The 21,791-nt window shown below is 41.0% G+C and overlaps 1 protein-coding gene across 1 annotated transcript in view; it reads left to right on the top strand.

The window, feature by feature from the left end:
- Positions 1-20,481, top strand: part of DNAJC18 (DnaJ heat shock protein family (Hsp40) member C18) — a 35,513-nt gene extending 15,032 nt beyond the window's left edge. The window contains exons 3-8 of the mRNA XM_004381060.2: positions 2,095-2,240; positions 6,972-7,157; positions 7,988-8,097; positions 9,102-9,211; positions 11,299-11,471; positions 16,531-20,481. Of these exons, the coding sequence (XP_004381117.1) occupies positions 2,095-2,240; positions 6,972-7,157; positions 7,988-8,097; positions 9,102-9,211; positions 11,299-11,471; positions 16,531-16,655 (850 nt within the window). The 3' untranslated portion in view covers positions 16,656-20,481. The remainder of the gene's footprint in view (positions 1-2,094; positions 2,241-6,971; positions 7,158-7,987; positions 8,098-9,101; positions 9,212-11,298; positions 11,472-16,530) is intronic.
- The last annotated feature ends 1,310 nt before the right edge of the window (positions 20,482-21,791 follow it).

Below are 21,791 nucleotides of genomic sequence, written 5' to 3'. Positions count from 1 at the left end.
AACTCACAGACCATAGTCATAGTTATGGAGTTTATTAGGGAAGTAACAGGTTACAATTCAGGATTCAGTTCTTTGATTAGGACAGCTTCTTCTCAGCTTTGCTCACAGGCAGGCCTCTCTCTGGCCCTCGGCCTCTCAGCCTCTCAGCCCTTGAATCTCTTGGCCTTTCAGCCCCTTGGCTGCTGCCCTGCTCAGGGTAGTGTTACAAAGCTCTTTAGCTCTGCCAGTAAGTGCCTGGAGGCACCCCACTCTGCTAGGAAGCCTCCTGCATGGAGGCACTCAGCTCTGTCTGTGGATTGGCACAACACCTACTGTAGCCGCCTTCTTCCGTGGGCCAGGAAGCCCACTGCGCCATCTCATGCTGGTCTCCTGGTTCTGTTGCCGCCATTTCTATGCTGCCACTTCTTACCATCTCTCATCTCCAGTTTACAGCTATCTCTGTCTCCTGAGTCTAGGAGGTTCTCAGCATAGGGACCCCAGGTCCAAAGACACGCTCTACTCTTGGCTCTTCTTTCTCGCTGGTAGTGAGGGCCCCCCTTCCTGCCTCTGGGATGGCTCATTTTAAGCTTAGCTAGGTGGCAAAGCTGACCAGTTCCTTTGTTAGGGTTCCATACACACTATTTGCATTATCCCACCCCCGCAAAGGTTCCGTGTACCTTGTTTGCATTATTAGCAAGCTGTCTAATCCCCTTGATGGGCCACAAGCATCTTATTTGGATAGTCCCACCCAATCATTATGTGAAAGTCACAAAGACTATGACTAGAAGGGCCATATTAAGTAATTCAATGTACCACATATATATTCTTTATATATTCTGGGTATTAAACTCTTACGAGATATATTGTTACCAAATCTTCTCTCCCATTCTGTAGTTTGTCTGTTCACTTTCTTAGGAAAGTTTTGATGCACAAAAGTTCTTTATTTTGATGAAGTCCATTTTAGCTATTTTGTTTTCTGTTGCTTATGCTTCTGGTGTCATATCTAAGAAACCATTGTCGAAAACTTAGATCCAAAGCATTACCCTGATGTTGCCTTCTAAGGGTTTTATAGTTTGAGTTCTTAATATTTAGGTCATTGATCCATTTTAAGTTAATTTTTGTATATCGTATGAGGGTTGAGTCCAACTTCATTCTTTTGCATGGGGATATCCAGTTATCCCAGCACCATTTATTGAAAAGACTATTTTTTTTCCATTAAATAGACATGGCATCCTTGTCAAAAATCAGTTGACCATAGATGTATGGGTTTATTTCTGGATTCTCAGTTTCATTCAATTGGTCTATATGCCTGTTCTTATACCAGTGCCATCTAATGTGGTGAATATTGATAAACAAAAGCTCTTTGGGGGTCCTCAATAATTTTTAAGAGTGTAAAGGATTTCTGAGATAAAAAATTTTGGAACTGCCACTCTAGGCTAAACCATTATTCTGTACTTCTTTCCATCTTTATATGTTATGGATCAATCTCCAAGATAAATTGTTAGCTAAAAAAGACAAGATATATCTATAATATGCTTCCATTTAGATAAGAAAGAGGTCTTTATATAAATATACTCTTTCTGTACATGGGATTCACAGGAAACTTCTAACAGTGGTTGTACCTAGGATGGGAGACTAGAGTACAGGGAATGGGGAAAGAAGATTTTGTACTGTATACAATTTAGTACTGTTGGGATTTTTTTCTTCTACCATGTATATATATTAACTTTTCAAAACAAAGTTTAAAAGGACACCCATAAGGAAAAAGAGACAGAAATAAATAGGGTGGTTATGTTTTTTTCTGGTTTTGCTGTCCTATGGTTCATCTCTCGGGACTTTAGCTTGCACCTTCATGTAAAGGATTAGCATACTTGTTCTACCGCAGGGATATAGAAAGAATAAAATAGTAGATGTGAAAACAGTTCGAAAGACATTAAGCTTTTGGTGGGAGGAGGACATTATTAATGAATTTGATGTTTCATTGATATGTTCACCAATTTTCTTTTAGCTTTGTTTTGGGGCTCAGAGTTTGGAGGGATGATCAGTGTGCTGTTTTGCAGTTGGTTGTACAAAAGGGGCCTTTGTAGACATACATGTTTCTGATGTGTTTTTTAGGATCAAGAAATGCAGAAATTACTATGAAATTCTGGGAGTTTCACGAAATGCCAGTGATGAAGAGCTTAAGAAAGCTTATCGAAGACTCGCCCTGAAATTTCATCCTGACAAGAACTGTGCTCCTGGAGCAACAGATGCTTTCAAAGGTTTGATCCTGAACTAATGCTTAATTCTGCCTTTCTATAGGCTTTATGATGGTTGGTGCTAGCAAGTTGTTTTCAGCCTCGCTTGTAGTTTATTATAAGGCCATAAGCAGGTTTTATTCCTCCACACATCTCAAAAATAATGATTATCAGCATAGCTCCCTCCTGTCTTCTTTCACTTACCTTAATTTTAATTATTTTTAGAAAAATATTTGGTTTTTCTGTAATACCTATTATAGCCATTCATTCGTTGATTCAGCAAATATCTATTGAAGACTTTCTATGTGCCAGGTGCTGGGATGAACAAAACAGACATAATTCCTCTTATGGAAATTAGACTGACAGCAGCTTGTAAGTAGGTCCTAAGCAGCATTCCAAACTTTTTTGACTATGGAACTCTTTGTTCATGAAACCTCTCTTACTAACATACTCATATGAAAAGGTTGTGTATAAAAACTAGCATAGATATAGTTATAGATCAAATCTTTTTTCTACTGATTTTTGTGATAATTTCATAAATGTAGTCACAAAAAATATTTTGGACCCAACGTATAGTAAAAGTCTCACTTAAGAGGTTCATCCTCAGTAATGTCATTGATTCAGGCAAGGATCATCAATGGATGCTAAAACCACTGGGTGATAGGTTGTTGGTAAATAAGATATTCACACGATCTCTAAAAGTCTCACTCCACAGATTTATTTATTACACTTCACTTATTGATTATAAAGGGGGAAAAATCCTTTACAATGAAGATATCTGATTGTTACCACTTTGGTCCAGTGGTCCCACCTAGCATCACCAATAGTGGGACAGCCTAACATTATGTGTCTTTTGATGTGATACAAACAGTACCTATGTGGTATTCTTGCCAGAATGTTTGAGCTGACTAATAGTGAGGGAACAATCAGAATATGGGGCAGTCTACAAGAACACTGGCCTACTCTTAAAAAAATGCAATATAATGAAAAACATAAAGATGGGAGGCTGTTCTTGATAAAAGAAACTAAAGAGGCAAAACCAAGTGTAATACATGAACCTTGAATGGACCCATTGATGATATTGAATTGATGTTAATTTTCTTAGGTGTGATAATGATACTGTGGTCATGTAAAGAGAATGTCTTTCTTCTTCGGAGATGTATGCTGAAGTATTTAGGGGTGAAGTGTCATAATATATGCCGCCTACTTTTAAACGGTTCAGTAGAACAAATTTATACATATTATATATGTGTGTAAGGAGCTCTGGTGGTGCAGTGGTTAAGTGCTCGGCTGCTAACCGAAAGGTTGGCAATGCAAACCCACCAGCCACTCTGGGAGAGAGAGATGGCAGTCTGCTTCCTTAAGGATTACAGCCTTGGAAATCCTATGGGGCAGTTCTCCTCTGTCCTATATAGGGTCACTATGAGTCAGAATTGACTTGGTGGCAGTGAGTTATGGGGATATGTATGTATGAGTGTATGTATGCATTTGTGGGAGGGAAGTAATATGGCAAATATGCTAACAAGTGGTGAATCAAAGTGAAGGGTATACAGGTGTTTATTGTACTTTTTTTTTTTTTTCAATTTTTCTGTAGGTTTAAAATTTTTCAAAAGAAAAAGTAAAACACAATCGACCTGAGAAATAAAAAGTTTAAAAGTCAATATTTACCTCAGGGGACAATCTGCTTTTGTGAATATGCCATTTAGAATCTAATTCTCCCCACGATTTCTACAAGGAAACAGCCCACATTCTCTTTACACCTTCATGTAATCATGTAGGGTATCTCACAGACTAATGACATTTCTTTGGGAAATCTGCCAGATTTCAAGGATTTGAATGTTTAAGCAACTGTTAAGATTTTTCTGCTTAGCTTTTTTCTTTCCTGTAAACATTTAACACAGTTCCCTAGCTGTTGTTGTAAGGTGCCTTCAAGTCAGTTCTGACTCATAGTGACCCATTAGGGCAGAGCAGAACTGCCCCGTAGGGTTTCCAAGAAGCGACTGGTGGATTTGAACTGCCGACCTTTTTGGTTAGCAGCCGTAGCTCACCATAGCTCTTAACTACTGTGCCACCAGGGCTCCATTCCCTAGCTAGAAGAATCATAAAGAAATACTCTTAAAAAAAAAAAGCTCTTTTTGATAGTGTTGACTGAATTAGAGGTATAGGATAACAATGTCTTAAAATATTTTTTTCAAGGTTTCTGTTGATTGTACATTTAAATGATATTGGACGAGGTTTGCATATTTGTGCATAGGGAGGAGAGATGATGGTAAGTATATGTAATCTCTTCAGTCTTTGGTCTGTCATTGAGGATTTTCTAAAATAAACTGAAATAAGATTATGATGAGGACTTTGTTAACCAAGCAGGAGGATTTAAATTTTTTTTTCCTGCTAATTTTTTACTGATCATTTTATTTAGGAGATTGTTTCTTAGTATAAGTTAGGACACCACTACTTATGTCTGAGCTGTTTCTAAACCATAACTGTTACTCTCAGGTGAAACAAAAAAAAAATTTTTTTTTAATGTTGGGAAAGACAGTTTTATTCTAATCTGTGTTCTTGACTTTTTTATTGATGGTCTGTGAACACTTTCTAGAAAAAGTTTAGTTTATATCTAACTGGCATGTTACCATATGTCTGTCAGTGCTGATCCAGGTGAGATATTTTTATGTGAAGTTCACTTTTGCTTTTGATAGACAAGTACTAAATAACGTTATCAGAGCTACAAGAACTTTTAAACTGAAGGAAAGAAATGTTTATCACAATTACCCATTTGTAATAAATTTAGGTAGGTGGTGTCTTTTGTGGTCTGACATTATTGCACACTGCCAGCTGATGGAAATGGTAGCTTTGCTTTAAAAAATATCCCCTACTTTGGTCTTAAAAACCTGTGAGCGGCCATCTAAGATGCTCTACTGGTATTTCCCCTTGAGGAGCAAGGGAAAATGAAGAAAACTAAAGACACAAGGGAAAGATTAGTCCAAAGGACTAATAGACCCCAACTACTATGGCCTCCACCAGACTGAGTCCAGTACAACTAGCTGGTGCCCGGCTACCACCACTGACTGCTGTGACAGGGATCACAATAGAGGCTCCCGGACAGAGCAGGAGAAAAATGTAGAACAAAATTCTAACCCAAAAAATAAAGACCAGGCTTACTGGCCTGACAGAGACTGGAGAAACCCTGAGAGTATGATCCCCAGACACCCTTTTAGTCCAGTAATAAAGTCTCTCTGGAGGTTCACATTTTAGCCAAAGATTAGACAGATCCATAGGACAAAACAAGACTAAAGGGGCACACGAGCCCAGGGGCAAGGACTAGAAGGCAGGAGGGGACAGGAAAGCTGGAACCCAAGGTCGAAAAGGGAGAGTACTGACATGTCATGGGGTTGTTAACCAATGCCGTAAAACAATATATGTACTAACTGTTTAATGAGAAGCTAGTTTGTTCTGTAAACCTTCATCTGAAGTTCAATTAAAAAAAAAAAAAGAACTACTCTAAGCTAAACATAACTTCATTCCACTTACTGAGGATGTCTATTTAACTGTATTTTTTTTCTTTACATTCTTCTCTGTTAGCCAAAAGGCACTGTAGGAAATAATTTCAGTGATTGTTTCTTGTACCTGTTTTTGGATGTAGTTGCTTAAGACAGGCCCCAGTGGGCAATTTCAGAAAAGAATGGAAAGAAATAATTATGCCTTTTGCAGGAGAAGTGAATGGAAGTACAAATATTCACGCATGGTGAGGTAGCATATATAAAGAAGACACAGGGCTCCTCCATTCACTAGAGGCATTTTCTCACTGTCATTAGTAAGCAAGCACTGTGGCCAGACCAAGCTAATCACAGATATGTGCTCTGAAGATCCTGGTGTAAGGTGGTATTATTTTAGGTGCCCTGAAGACTACATCTTTGATGAATAGTGCTGGCCAGTTGGCAGCATTTCCCCAGCATATCTGGTATTTGCAGTGATTGACAAATCTGGAATGTAGGGGTCTTAACTCCTAGAACAACTGGGATGATTCAAGGACTGTTGATTAGGAGTGAACCCTGACTTTCAGCGGTTCTTTTTTTCTTTAAACTTTCTATTGTGGTTTGGGGGAAAGTTTGCACAGCAATTAGTTTCCCATTCAACAATTTATACACATTTTGTTTCATGACATTAGTTGCAATCCCCTCAGTATAACAGCAGTCTGCCCCCTTCTTCCCTGGGTTCCCCATTTCCATTCGCCCATTTCTCCTGCCCTTCCAGCCTTCTGAACTTTGTTTTTGGGCAGATGTTGCCCTTTTGGTTTTATATGGTTGATTGTTCCAAGGAGCACGTTCCTCGCAGGTGTGATTGTTCACTTTATAGACCTGTTTATTGTTTGGCTGATCTCTGGGAATGGGTTTGCTCCAGGTTTGAAGGGTGTCTAAGGGCCATAGTCTCGGGTTCTACCAATCTCTATTAAATCAGTAGGTCTGGTCTTTTTTATGAATTTGAATTTTGTTCTACATTTTTCTTCCACTCTGTCAGCAGTAGTTCTTAATTTGATTGATTCCAGTGTTGTTTCTGGCTTATCAAACTAGATCACGGAAAATTTCAAGGGCAAGCACTTTGGTAAACTTTCTGGGCCCAAGCACTTCTCCCTGGGCCCCTGTGAAGTTGTCCAGGAGCAATTAACTCCAGGCTCTTCATCACTGTTACTGTGATAACCCTTGGCTATAAGAAAGATTGTGTGCTCACCTGCTTTTCGTTTTTTGTTTTTGATTGCAGCAATAGGAAATGCCTTTGCAGTCCTGAGCAATCCTGAGAAGAGACTCCGCTATGATGAATATGGAGATGAACAGGTGACTTTCACTGCCCCTCAAGCCAGACCTTATAATTATTACAGGGACTTTGAGGTCGACATCACTCCAGAAGAACTATTCAACGTCTTCTTTGGAGGACATTTTCCTACAGGTTAGTATCCCCAAATTATTGTTAACATAAATAAATAAATACACACACACACACACGCACACACACACATGCATCCGTCCATATATATATATATATATATATATACATATACTTCCGTACTTGTGGCTCTCAGCAAGCTCCTGTCTAAGGATCTAAACAGGGTCAGTGGTATGGTGGAAACAGCAAGGATTTGGAATCACGATCCGAGGTTTGAGATCATTCTCCAGTTGTACATGATTTTGACTAAGTCACTTAGTCCCTCTAACCCTCAGTTTTCTCATCTGTAATATGGGGCTGATAAAATACCTACCTCACAAGGCTTCTGTAAGGTTTAGATATTTTTAAGTGCTTTATCAATAGGTAGCAAAATGCCTATTCTCATTATTGTTGTAAAATAGCAGCTGTATAAAGATAAAAATTAGAAAAGTACCTGCAGAGAGTTGGAAGTTGGGGTAGTTAAATGCCCAGGAAGTAAATTGAATTGTATGAATTGCTATTAAAGATACCAGTGACACAATCTGATATTGGGCAAAGAAGCAGACATGAACATGTCAGATAGGATTCGTGGCCCAAATGCTCTCCCTTTATTAGCCTGTCAGGATTTCCTCACTCAGTAGTTACAAAAGACTATTTAAATAAAGGCAGGAGAGCTAAGCGCATTCTGTTTCCAGCTGGTTCACTTGGCTTACCTATTGTCTTTTTTTTTCTAGTAAGTAAAATGGGTCAATACCCTCAAAGAACCTAGTTGGGAGCAAAGACCTTGAAAAAGGCAAGGAAGGAGTGTTTTCCATAGTCCATACTAAGTATTTGTTTTTCTTTCTTTTAACCAGGAAATATTCATATGTTTTCAAATGTGACAGATGATATCCACTGTTACCGCCGGCATCACAGACATGAGAGAATGCAGATGCGGAAGGAAGAGGAAGAAGATAAACCTCAGGTACCTAGGGAGGAGAGGAGAGTTGCTGCCCATAAACAGTTGTACCGAGCTGACCTTTATGATGTATGATCGGGTTTTAGAAATTAAACTTGAGATATGTTGCTAAAATACATATGAGGAAAGAAGAGGCAATGGTAAGAAGAATTGGATAACTGGCCCAAATAGGCCAGAATGGTATTCCTGCTTCCCCTTACTTCATTCTTTGGTGACTCTTCCAGGATCTCAGTTCCCCTGTGGAGCTGTCTTGCTCTTGACTGCAGGAAATAGGCTCCTTCAAAATATTCAGAACTAAGGGGGGATTTAATGTTAGGGATCAAGGGAATCTCATGAAGCACAAGGGCAGGAAGCTTAGCTGGGCCTCATGGCAGACAGGAACTGTCAAGCACCCAGGCAGCTGTGCTCTCAATGACTCCTTGGGGCCTGACAGCGTCTCTAGTTTTCCTGAATCTCTGTACATCTTCTGTGTTCTCTCTAAGCAGCCTGACTTATTCTACTTCTCCTTGCAAATGGTCGGTCCACAGTGCCTGGAAGTATGTACTTTTTCTTCAGGTGACTGCCTAGCAGTGAAGGCTGATGAATCTCAATCCCAAATTCCTAGTAGGGAGATTGTGATTATCCCTGCTAGAGTTAGCTGTTCCCCAGTCCAGTCAGCTGTGGCCAAGGAAGCAGAGTTGTCCAATACTAATATGGCTCCCAGAAGGCCACCCTGTGAGGGTCACAGTCTGGGCAGACTTCCCAGAGGTGTCTGCTTCATTGGTCTTCGAAAACGGAACTTCATCCATCCAGGTGGTAGGTGGGCCTCCTTCAGCTTTCTCATTAGAGGGAACAAAGGTTGTTTGGTACATCTCAACAGAAAGTACAGTCTTCCCAGAAGAGCATTGGGCTTTGTGAACCCTTCTGAGCAGTGCATCGGTAATTTGCATTTTCTTTGGGAAAACTATCCTATTTTCCAGTATGCTCTATATTGAAGAATAACATTTACACCAAATACTTTTCTTTTTCAGACTACATATTCTGCATTTATCCAGTTACTTCCAGTCCTTGTGATTGTGATTATATCTGTCATTACTCAGCTGCTGACTGCTAATCCCCCATATAGTCTGTTTTACAAATCGTAAGTCAAATATTTATAAATCTTTCTTAATGACAGTCTGGAAGGTGAAAGACTTGAAGTCTTATTGATACATTACTAACATTTCATTTCACCTTTCACTGTAGAAAACACTGATTTTATGTTTAAAGGAACATCTGGATAGTAATAATGCAGATTCAAAAATATGTAGGCAGTTTCTTGTGCTCCTCAGGAGACGAATTGTTTTGTTCTACAGTGACATCATCTGTTCAGCTGCAGAACAGCAATAGCTGGTTTCTAAAGGGCCTGTGGAGCCCTGGTGGTACAGTGGTTAAGTGTTTGGTACTAACCAAGAGGTTGGCAGTTCAAATCCACCAGACGCTCCTTGGAAACCCTATGGGGCAGTTCTACCGTGTCTTACAGGGTCACTATGAGTCGGAGTCAACTCAACGGCAACAAGTTTGTTTTTTTTTTTTTAAAGGGCCCATAGAATAACTTAAACTTCAAGTTAAACCCTATCACACCACGTTAGAGTTGGAAAGGACTCTTCTGAGCTTATGATAGGATCACTAGACCCCTGTGGGTTTGGGAACATAGTAACTGGGGTCCAGTGATCATTTTCAGTTTTAAAAATTCTAAGAAATAGAACATTTATTCATGATAAGGCTACATGTCAAACTATAGTATCACATTTCTTTGCTTTTGCTGAAAATATAGAAATTCATCGTAATGCTGGTTATCACATGCATTTATAAGCTCTGATAGGAAAGTTTTTATATCTTCAATTAATTATTTCAGATGGTTCAGTTCTCAAAGTTTGGTCCCCAGGCCAGCATCATCAGCATCAACTGGCAACTCGTTAGAAATGCAAACTCTTGGACCCCATTTCACATCTATTAAATCAGAAATTCTGGGGGTGGGAACAAGCAATCTGAGTTTTAATAAGCCCTCCAGATAATTCTGGTGCACACTTAATTTGAAAATCACTGGATTAATTTTTTTTTCTGATTAATAGTGAATAATGAGATACTACTCATTATTATAGTTTAGTGGACAAAAACCTTACAAAATGTGGAATCCATGGGGTGATACATAATAAGAAAGAGTCTTTGTTAGTGATCACTGTAGACTGGAGATTATCACTCTAGGTCAGTCTCTTCTTCTTTTTGGAGAGGAAAGCTGAGACTCAGAAGAGATACTACCACCAGGTCAGACTGGCTCGATTCCTTCTATTTCCCAACTTCCATATTTCTCCATATGATAACTGCTGCCTTCTTTTTTGTCAGGCCAGGGGAGGCAGGTAGGTACCTGTTCTGTCCACACCTTCCCAGAGTGAGGCAGGAGCAGTCATAGCCTGAGCCCCTAGACATTTGGCAAATGCCTAAGCAGAGCAATCAAAGGAGAAGGCATGAGAAAGGACTAAATATAGCTCCTTTAAGGTGGAACTTGTCCAATTTGAACAAAATCTGCTTGGATTTTGCAAACCTGTCACTTTGTTTTAACCTAAATTTGAGGTCCCTTCTATATCTTCATGTGGTTAGAATTTACTTAATCTAGACTTCTGAATTATTCTGAGCACCAGATACCATCAGATGTCTTCGGCCCTCAGAGAGTTAGAATGTATCATCATTGGAATCATTTGTCTGAGTTTTTTGTAGTTCTCACTTGACAACTATGTATAAAGTACCTTTTATCATGTTGGTGAAAGCCATCTGGTTATTTTTAAATAGTTTACTGTAATGTTTATCAGTTCATTCAGCCAGCATTTACCAATAGCCTATTCTGTGCCAGGTACCATGGTAGGTTCTATACACAGTATACACATTTTTTTTTTTAAAGCATTTTGGTGTTCTTTTACCATACAAAGCAGTATATAAGTGGTGAATCATTTAAGAGAATAAACTATACATACCAAGGCTGAATTCATAGTATGGACATGCTCACATAGTATCGATAATGATTATATTATACTTATTATTGTAATAGGGAAATAGTAAATGTGGGGTATATTAACAAATGATATCAGCATCTGCCCATTGAAGAGAGGTGATTGTGATATCTGTGAAGCCAATGCTAAGAGTGATAGTGCCAAATATAACAAACTCACCTCATCCTCTGTCCTTTTTCAGGACCTTGGGCTACACCATTTCTAGGGAAACCCAGAACCTGCAGGTGCCTTACTTTGTGGATAAAAACTTTGACAAGGCCTACAGAGGAGCATCTCTGCGTGACCTGGAGAAGACAATAGAGAAGGATTACATTGATTACATCCAGACGAGTTGTTGGAAGGAGAAACAACAAAGTAAGATGCTCTAAAAGGGTCTTAGCAGGTAGCCATGATTCCTAGCCTTAGGCATCCCCAGCTTCCTGATACCTCCGCTCTCCTTGTTTGGGACATACGTGTTTGTGTGAACAGAGACAGAGAACAGAGTTTCATTCAGGATAGTACAAAAAATGGGAAGTTTATTGGCAGGATGCATGTGGCTAGGACTTGGAAATCTTAGACAGTGCTAGGATCCTATCTGTCTGTGTCTCTGTCACTCTATGGGTCTGTGCTTCTCTCTGCCCATCTGCCCTACTCTCCTCTCTCTGCCAACTGCCTTCCTTTGCTTCTCAGGCTTTCCACCTTCATGATCTTGTTTGGCCATGGTTTATTGTGGTTGCTGTCCTCTTAGTCACTCTCCCAACTTCCCCAGCCTCATCAGTCATTGACTTTTTTCTACATTACAAGCTCCTTCTTTCAGTATCATTGCTAACTGGTTTGGTCCATAGTGTCCTAATTCCACATTCCATAGAGAGAAATCTGATTGATCCAGCCTAACTTTTTAAGCCAGACCAAAGGTTTGTATTGTAGGTTGCTGGACTTGAGTCAGGTACCCTTCCCTGCCTCTCATCAGCTGTGGCAACACAGAACAAAAGGGACACCCTGGCTCTGCTCCTTCAGTAGGAGTGGGTATGAACACCCCTTCCACTCTCTTTTCTCCTCTGGATACAATGGGGGTGACAATGTCAGCAACTTGGCTTACCAGTCCGCTGAGTGTTACTGAGGAGTGCTGGTAGCAAGGGTAGCGTTGTGTCAGTCAGCAGGCTCATTTTTTTATCCCTCTTGAGTTGCTCCCCTCCCACCCCATCCTTAGCAGGTAGCTCCCCCAAAACACACACATACCATTACTAACTGTATCTTATAAACCTGGGTTTGGTTAATTTTTAAAGAGCAAACTCCAATTCATTTTTTAAAACATTACTGGATATTATTAAACATATAACAGTGATAAAATTAGCTCTTCAGTCACAGTGCTGCTAAGCCCTTGCTGACACATCACACGCTCCCAACCCCGCTCCCAAGTTAATCTTTCCTTTCCCTCTGTTCTTAAAGCACTCCGTTCATCCTGCTAACATAGTACTGGTCACATAGTGTTAAGTTCCTTAGGTACATGTCAGTCCCCCTGCTGGACTGCGGGCTCTCTGAGGACAAGAACCCTGTTTTACTAATTTTGCACCCTAGGCCCTGGCACAGTCCTGGCTTAAGAACAGGTGCTCAACAAATGTCTTTTGAAGAGCGGAATCTTAAGACTGGAAAACAATGAAAATGCTGAGGATTATGAATCCTAACCCTAACCCTAACCTTCAAGGACCTTGTCTCTGCCTCTATTTCTGTAAGGCAAAGCCCAGCTGAACTCTCAAAGTACATTAGGAGATGGGTGGGCAGTGACTCCAGGGTATAAGGTGGAGTCAAGCAGAAGGAAGAAGTTGCCCTTTTTATTGAGCAAAGGACCTGAGAGATCAGCAAGTGCCTTACCCCATTGTTTGCAGGTTTTAAAAATCAGAAAAGAATTTTGGAGCAAGGTAAAGGCATTGGATTACAAGGTAATATAGAACCTGAGGAGCCCTGGTGGCGCAGTGGTTAAGAGCTCAACTGCTAACCAAAACGTCGACGGTTCAAATCCAGCAGCCACTCCTTGGAAACCCTCTGGGGCAGTTCTACTCTGTCCTGTAGGGTCACCGTGAGTTGGAATTGACTCTACGGTAATGGGTAGAACCTGAAAAATGTTGAATTGGCAAATTTGTGTATATATATTTTTACAACAATTGAAAAAAAACAAAGGCAGTGTAGACATGGCTCCAAATCAGATTAAAACCATAATGTATGTCCTGAAAGTCCCCATTATTTTGGGCCCTGGGAAGGTTTTGGATTCATTGCTTTCTGCAAGAACTGGGTGAAAATATACACACGCCACACATAGCTCACGTCTTCATTTGTGGCAATAAGATGCTGAAACTGTGCAGAGAACTCCCGGTAAGAATTGCATCTAAAGTGGATTCTGGGCTTTTGTCTCCATCCGCATGAAGCCTAGTTTCAGGGCTTTGGCACTCTCCAGATACAAATAAAAATCCAGTGGGTCAGCATGATACATATACTCACAAGTTCCAAATGGGGTGTTATCAACACACATCCCTTAAAAATCTATTTCTGGCATTTAAATATGGTGGCTGTCCGGAGCCTCCACACAACACAAGTGCCATTTGAGAATGAGCAGCATCTGTCCTCCGGATCCAGCGGCAAGTGCAGCCAACAGAGTTAAATTTAGCACTTGGAGGTTGTAAAAATAAACCCACTTGAGAAGAAAGTTCACTCTTGGCAAAGTACCCAGTGGAAACTGCTTTTAGCAAAGTTAGCTATTGTCTTTTTTAATCTTTTGTTCATTTTGTTTCCTCTGATTTTCCTTAGAATGCTTAACCTGGGTGAACTTTTATGAGTAATCCCTGCTGTGAACACTAACTGTCGTGTTTACTGCTTCGCAGCTGCATCTGGATAATAATCCTGATGCCAGGGGAAGTGGCCTTGCCACTGGGCTAGAATGGACAAAAGTAATGGGCAGGAACCGCCTCCTGACCTAGCTGAGCTGAACTTAGCACCTGCCAGAAAAGCACTTCTTTTCATGCCTGTAAGGATGGTAGCAGAGTGGGTAGAAGCTTAACTCTTAGCACACTGTCTGGCACATAGTAAGTGCCTGATGCCTGGTGGAGTCCAGGCCTTGCTTGGCTTTTCACAGTAGACTGGATGTGGGCTTACTGCCAGCCCTGTCTCATGGGCTGGATCGTGAAGATAGTTGGGATCTGTTGGAACCTTCTAGCTGTCAAGTCTCTGACCTGGGCTCTTGTGCAGAGTGTTCTTGGGAGAGGCTCTGGGACTTGTTTCTCTTGGCAATTTGCTGGAGTCAGTTTACCTTTAAGGCTCAGTGCTCTGTCCATCTGTTACACTGGCATATGAGGCAGGGGGGAAAATGAAGGGAATACTTCAAGTGAACCTTTTTATAGGAAGAAAAGGTGCATTCTCTTAATCCTGTCCCTCCCATGGAATTTTTTTTAGTTACTTAAAAGCTGCTGAATGTTAACAGAACTTGTCAAAAATAGCATATTCTTTGAGGTGACCTTTTGCTCATTGAAGAGTCAAGAATTCCTTGGTAGTTTGAAGGAAAGTTTCTCTTGGTAGTGGGATATGAGACCTGGTAGTGAGGTGTGAGACATGGTTCCTTGAAACACTGACCTTGTGCAAGGTCATTGCTCTGGAACTGGGGCTTATGACCTGGTTTCAGTGAACTTTATATAAAGCAATGTGATGTTTTGAGAAAAGTATTAAAATATGTACAGTTGTTAGAGAAAGGGGTATTACCTTTCATCAGCCTCATATAGTCGTCTTCAGTCCAGAAAATGTTAAGAGCCAGTAGCCCTAGATGTTTTCTGGAGTGAGATTTCAGGCTATGAAGCATTTAAAAAAGCTCAGTAAACAAAAAACCTAAGGAAATAATTTCAAAGAAAAGCAAAGCCATATATGTTCCATATATTAATGTAACTGTGACTCCAGAGGGCCAAAAGCATAGACTGATTTTGTGGAGGCCTCCTAGACAGGTTTCCCACATGGCCAGAGGAGCACGAGAAATGGCATTGGTGCTGAGCTCTGGGCAGGATGCAGGAGCAGAGGGTTTTCATTTGGGTGCAGTACATGTTCCCCCTTGAAGCCCCATCACCTGCAAGGATGACTGCCAAGGCAAGCACTGGCTAGCAGGCACTGCAGGCACTGGTGCCAAGGGGCGAGAGCACATTGTTCTGGAGCCTGGGAGACCTGCTGCTTGCCAAGCAACAGCTGGGCTAGAGCCCAGGCTCTGCAGCCCCCATGGTAGAGAGAGGGTTTTCATGCATATCCACCCTCACCCTGGAGTCCTGTACTTAATCTGCACTTTGGGCCTTACTTGGTGTAAATAGAATCATTGTGAGCAGAAATACCAGACAGTGTTTTGTGTTGATAGAAACTTATTCAGAAATCAATGCCTTTGGCTAAGTATTAATTCCTGTTTCCAGGCAGTTTGCTGATAAATCAGACAGGTTCCTCTCATTCCACCAAGAAAAACAAAATCTGTCGGCAAGCTGATTAAGAAGGGATAGTCATATTTCAAAATGATTAAAATAGCATTTTCACAAGTATAGTCCTTTAAACATTGAATAGCTGCCTTCTGTCAGAGGTTTTCAGAAGGCACACACCCCATCCAAGCATGCCATCCTGTTATACACAATACATCTCTGGAGGGGCTTTTCAGGCATTTCTTTCTAAGAGTGTCTCTACCTCACAAAAGAATCAAAAAGAGAGGTAGCCAAGCCACCACTGACTCAAGGAAGACAGCAAAGATTATATTCTGGTTAAAAATAGAATGACCTTCTCTGCTGTGAAGAGAAAATGAAATTCATTTAGTCACGGAGACAAAGATTACCAGATCCAGATGATTTCACTTTTAAAAGAGCCCAGCTGCCTTTGGCCTTTGAGTTGTGGACCCCCCATGTGGTGAGGGGATGAAGAAAGCACCAGCAACCTGGCCTTCTGTAGAAGGCATACCCACCAGAGGTAGGCTCTGTATCAGTTAGCATGTGTGAGTTATGATCCAGCAACACAGGGGGAAAATGAAGCAGCTGTCTTTGTTTCAGATGACAGGAATAGGCAGTTGGGCTCCATTCCCTCCCAACTGCCATCTGAATACCATTGGTAGGAAGGCTGTGAAGCAGTCTCCTCTTACTGCACATGTGGAGATTTCCTAAGTCTGGTGACAAATGTTTTATTGATAAGAACTAAGACTGGTACTTTTATAACAGAGCTCAGATACTGTAGGACTCCAGGGTCACAGATGTCCTCTAATACTCAGCACCTGACGTAGTATAGCTGCCTAATGCATGTTTCTTGAATAAATGAGAGAATGTTTCTTAAATTTAACTGAAAGAAAAAGCATTAAATAAAGTAAAAAGTTTTGATTCCAGAAATACTGAATGAAACAAAATATCTCAACTTTCTTGTTACCTCTTGTATCTTTCAGAGTCGGAGTTGACAAATTTGGCAGGATTATACAGAGATGAACGATTGAAACAGAAAGCAGAGTCACTGAAACTTGAAAACTGTGAAAAACTTTCCAAACTTATTGGCCTACGCAGAGGTGGCTGAGAGGATGATAGTCCTACACAGGGTTGGGTTTTGCTACTTATTACACTATTTATGTTCCTAATGTCATTTTATAATACAAAATTAGGAAATAATGAACATTTTACTATTTGCTAACTGTTTGCTAACTGTTTTCAAGGAGCATTAAGCCAAATTTGTCATCATAGAATCCTTCCTGGGGATTGGCTCCAGGGGTGAGGGACAGATCATCTAAACTGAATTAATGACAAAGAATTTGATCAGCTCTCTGCTTGTACCCTGCCTACCCTGCCTCTATGAATGTGGTTCAGGGCATCCCAGAGCAAATCCTTTTTGCCTTTTTCAGGTAAGTCTCAATACCCAGGCATCCCTAGGCTTAGCGAAAACAGCTTAATAGTAGTTATTTGCAATGCATTCCAAGAATTATACCTTTCCCTTCATTAGAATCTTCATCTCCCCAAAGATTCAGCCTTTGGAACATGCTAAGGGGAATGTGGAGAAGTTTAAACTCATTGTAGCCAATAATTTTTTATTTCCCTGGTCTCTCTTCAGAGTTGCCAACATTTGCACACTACCTGTTTATAAGTTCTTTTATTTCCTCAACCCCTTCCTCTTATAGAGGGGCCAGAAATGAAAAACCATTGAGCTGTTGAAACAGTTCATCTGACAACTGAGTAGCCGGAAGCAAGGGCCATGGGTAGAGGTAAAAGGCAAGACTGAGTCTCAGCTCCTCGATGCAGGTCCCCCAGTCCATCATAGAACCCAGAGAATGTTTTGTTTTGTTTGGATTTTTTTTTTTTTTTTTTTTTTTTTTAGTCATTTCCCCTGGCAGCATCACCCTTGAGCTGAGTCACTACACCCCACATGGTACAGTGGTCAGAACCAAGAGGTAGCAGTGCCAGCCAGGCAGGCTGTTTGCTCAAGTTTAGAGATAGAGGGGAAAGATCTTCTCTCCTTGGTATGGGGGGACTAGTGTTGGCACCAGCAACCACTTTATTTAACCCAGTGCCCTGTAGTTTGTGCTACAAGATGTTGTTTAATTCATTCAGCACTTAAATTGAGTACCTACCATGAAGCAGGGGCATTCACATATATTTTCTTATTTAAACCTCCTCATGACTCGTGAAGTAGGTGTATTATCCCTGTTTTTATGAATGAGAACAATGATTAATCAGACAGGTGCCTCTCATTTCACCAAGAAAAACAAAATCTGTCAGCAAGCTGATTAAGAAGGGATAGGCATATTTCAAAATGATTACAATAGCATTTTCACAAGTATGGTCCTTTAAACATTGAATAGCAACAGTCAACAGTTTAGTCTTAAGTGGCTCCAAGGGAGTGAAGCAATTTGCACTGCTCAAGGATGCCATGGGCAAAGGTAAAATAACAAAAAATATAAAGTGGTTTGCCTTGGCCACCCAACTAGTAGTGGCAGAACTAGATGCTGGCTGATTATCAAGTAGGAAGTGTGAAATCATCCCCATCACTTGGGTGATTCTAGCCAGATTGGTAAAGCAGAGGCCCTCCCACCCTGTGCCCTGTACCCTTCTATGGCAGCCCTGTGTTCATTCAGGACCCCTTCCTGACTGGTCTTTAGAAGCAGGATTCTTGACACAAGTTCTTTAGAAATTCCTTAAAGACAGGCAGTCCTTCCCACTGGTGACAAGGAAAGAGGCAAGTTGTTGCCTGGGCTATGTGGTCTGACCTTTGTGCTGAGGTGAACTACCTGGATGAGCTGCCCAGATTATCATGAATCTCTGAACTTGGAAGTTCTTTTTTAACTTGGAAGGTGACTGTAGTCGACATTCCATGTTTTCTTCAGGACAGACGACTCCTTCCCTGTTGGAGAGAGATACTTCATTAAAACTGATTTCCAAAGTAGAGCTTCCCCTTTCAGTTGCACAGCCATGTTTTAAACAGAAGCATCCAGCATGGTTCTGCATGTACTCCACAGGCCAGGAGTGGGAGTCCATAGGTACAGAGTGGGGTTCTGGTGGGTCTTAGGAGATAGCTGCTCAGCTGTAGGGATGGGGGACAGTTCTAGAGATAGTCGGATTTTAATCTCTCTGGCCAGATTAAATCTGTCCTCTGGTTTTTGGGGGGTCTCCTTAACCTCCTCTGAGTGACTGAAGGAATCAACACCGTAAAATGTGTCCATGAGCCAGACAGGCTGTGGAGGGTTGTTTTCCTGTGCATCCAAAAACCAAAGCTTTCCTCTCCCCAACCCCGGCCTCTGCTAGAAAATGGGCCATAATTCAACTAAATAGGTTAAAAGACCTTGCCCTAGATGTTCATGAATACTGTAGTCACACGTTTTATGGATTCCACGGCAGGGATGTTTCCTGTGCTCTGCTAAATAGAGGCAATACTAACACCATTAAATGTCAAGTCTAGTGTCTTTATAGCACTGATGATACTGTTTTATTTATTACCTAATAGACCAAAACAATCACATCTGGTTTTCTCAAGGAAACAGTTTTTGCTTTTGATTGAAGGATAGTTTAATCTAGTTGGTACTATCCAGAATATTGATAAATCATAAATTATAGTATTTTAAATGAATTGTCTGCATAGTGGTTAAATAGCTTTTTCCTCTTGCCTACATCCTTTGGAAGGTTTCCTGATTATATATAAGCTCTTTGGGTAAGGCTTATTCTTCCTGTCAGAACTTAGCACACAGCTCTAGTCTGTTTCTGTGAGTGTTACTGCAGATCAGAGATGTGCATGATGGGAGTGGGGGTAAGAAATAGAGCTTACAGCTCAAGCAGAAACTGAAGCTCTCATTCATTAGAATGAAGATGCTCTGTCTGCACTACATGATCAGCAGTGAGGAGGGGAGGGTGAAAATCCTTCTTATCACAAAAGACACTGCAGCTTGAAGAAATCCATGTCCCTAAATTAGCAACCCTGGGGCTTATTTGCTCAAACCAGAAAACTTCTGAGCTTCCTCTTGATCAGCTCCAGGCCTCACAGCTTGGGAGAAGTGGTCAGTAAGAAAATACCATTGCTACTGCTTTCTGTTGCAAACTATTAGAAATTACATTGAACTCCAGACCTCACAGGAACATGGAGCCAGTAGCCTAGCCAAGCTACATGCTACTCTCATTTTCATCCTCAAACTCAGGACTGGCTTTGTGAGGAGACACTTTGTATTCCAGCAGCTTTCTGTTAAAACTGGCCACACATGCAAGTTCATTGTACCTGCATGCACTGCTACTCACAGGAGCTAGCACTTAATTTGTATTTATTTTGGACTCATTTAAGGTGTAAACTTAGTGTCCTAATATATTTATTTTTGAAGAGGGCCATGTTACTATACATCTTGCATTTTCAGCCTGTGTTGTTGATACCTTGTGCAGTGACCACCAAGTAACTGTATGCCCATGTGTTAGATACTGATTACATCGTTTGCAACACACTCAGTATTTGTAATTAAAGGTATGAATGTTCTGTGACCAGAGCCAGGGCCAACACAGATGAAGTCAGCTCCTGGTGCAGTAAGAATCCTGAAAAATCTGGTCACCTGATCCACTGCATCTGGATTGAGTGTATTTTAACAGAGAAAAATAAAAAACAAAAAAAAATTTTGTATAAAAACAATGGCTTTATATTTTTTATTTGTTATTTTACCTTTGCCCATGGCATCCTTGAGCAGTGCACATTGCTTCACTCCCTTGGAGCCACTTAGGACTAGAGAAACTGTTGACTGCTGCTCCAATCTGCCCTTGTGTGTGTGTGTGTGTGTATGTGTGTGTGTTTAGAATAAACATCCACCAATTCTGTATTTTTTAATTAGATAATAGCAGCTGCAAATATTACAGCCAATCTACAGATCAAAACTACACTTAATATCAGAAAACGAAGTATCCCAATTCTTTGCTGGGCTTGTTGCCAGTGACCTGTATTTAGGAAAATCTTGGTTTAAAAGTACAGCTAGAGCCCAGCTGTTCATGGTACCTTTCATTTGAAGGAAGGTTGAAATGAGATTGATTCAGTTTGGCAAGCATTGAGAACCTACTGTGTGCCAGGTGGCTGAGCTTTTGGAATGGGGAGTGATAAACAAATGCTCCCATTCACGTGAAGAGCACCATCATCCATCCAGGTACAAAAGTCAGAAAACCATGTGTAGTAGACTTAATTTGGTGTCCCCCAGTGAACCACACCTAATATTCATGCCCTTGTGTAGTCCCCTTTCTGACCTGGGCTGGCCTTTGGCTACTTTAACCAGAAGAATGTAGTGAAAACTCGTAGCTTCTGGTTTGTGCTTGGGATAAGTCCAACAACCTTGAAACCACTATGCTAACCACATGGAGAAGCCATGCAGAGGAGAACCTAGGAACCCAGCTGACAGAACTGAGGTCCCAGACATAGAAACCAAGTTTTGACCTGTTTGCCCCATCCCAGCTGATGAATGGACCAGCAATGAGCTACCCGGCCAAGCCCTGCTCAAGTTAAAGAATTCTGAGAAAGCAACAAAATGGTTGCTGTTTTAAGCCATTATGATTTGTGGTAGTTTGTTCGTAACTAGAGAAACCAAAAGACCTTGGCTCCCTTTCTCACATATCCCCTCTGTTGTAAGTCCTATCAATTTTATCTCCAAACCAAACCTGTTACCGTCAAGTCGATTCTGACTTATAGTGACCCTATAGGACAGAGTAGAACTGCCCCATAGAGTTTCCAAGGAGTGCCTGGCAGATTTGAACTGCTGACCCTTTGGTTAGCAGTTGTAGCACTTAACCCTATGCCACCAGGGTTTCCATTTTATCTCCAGAACATTTTAAATCCATGTACTGTCTTAGTCTCGGGTGACACCATCTGACTCCCAAACTGCCACTTAAGAACTGCTGCAGTAGCCTCCTAAGTCTGCACAGCTACGCAAGCCTCCTCCAGTCTGCGCACCATGCTGCAGGCAGAGATCTTTTCAAAGCATAAATTGGATTGTGCCACCCTCTTGCTTAAAATATATCAGTGGATTTCTATTGCTTTTAGAATAAAAATCAGATCACTTGCCCCTCCCGCTTTGCTGAGTGCCTTTTAGTTGTCCTTTAGGTTTCAGCTCAAAGCATCACTTCCTCACAGAAGCCTTCCCTGGCAACCCAGACTGGGCCAAATCTCCCGTTAAATTACTGTCATTTTTCTCTTCCTTGACACCTGTCACAG

Source organism: Trichechus manatus, unplaced genomic scaffold, assembly GCF_000243295.1.
Source record: "Trichechus manatus latirostris isolate Lorelei unplaced genomic scaffold, TriManLat1.0 scaffold00080, whole genome shotgun sequence".
Classification (NCBI taxonomy): domain Eukaryota; kingdom Metazoa; phylum Chordata; class Mammalia; order Sirenia; family Trichechidae; genus Trichechus; species Trichechus manatus.
The sequence above is the reverse complement of the archived record's forward strand: the minus strand, read 5'-3'. Positions and strand labels throughout refer to the sequence as shown.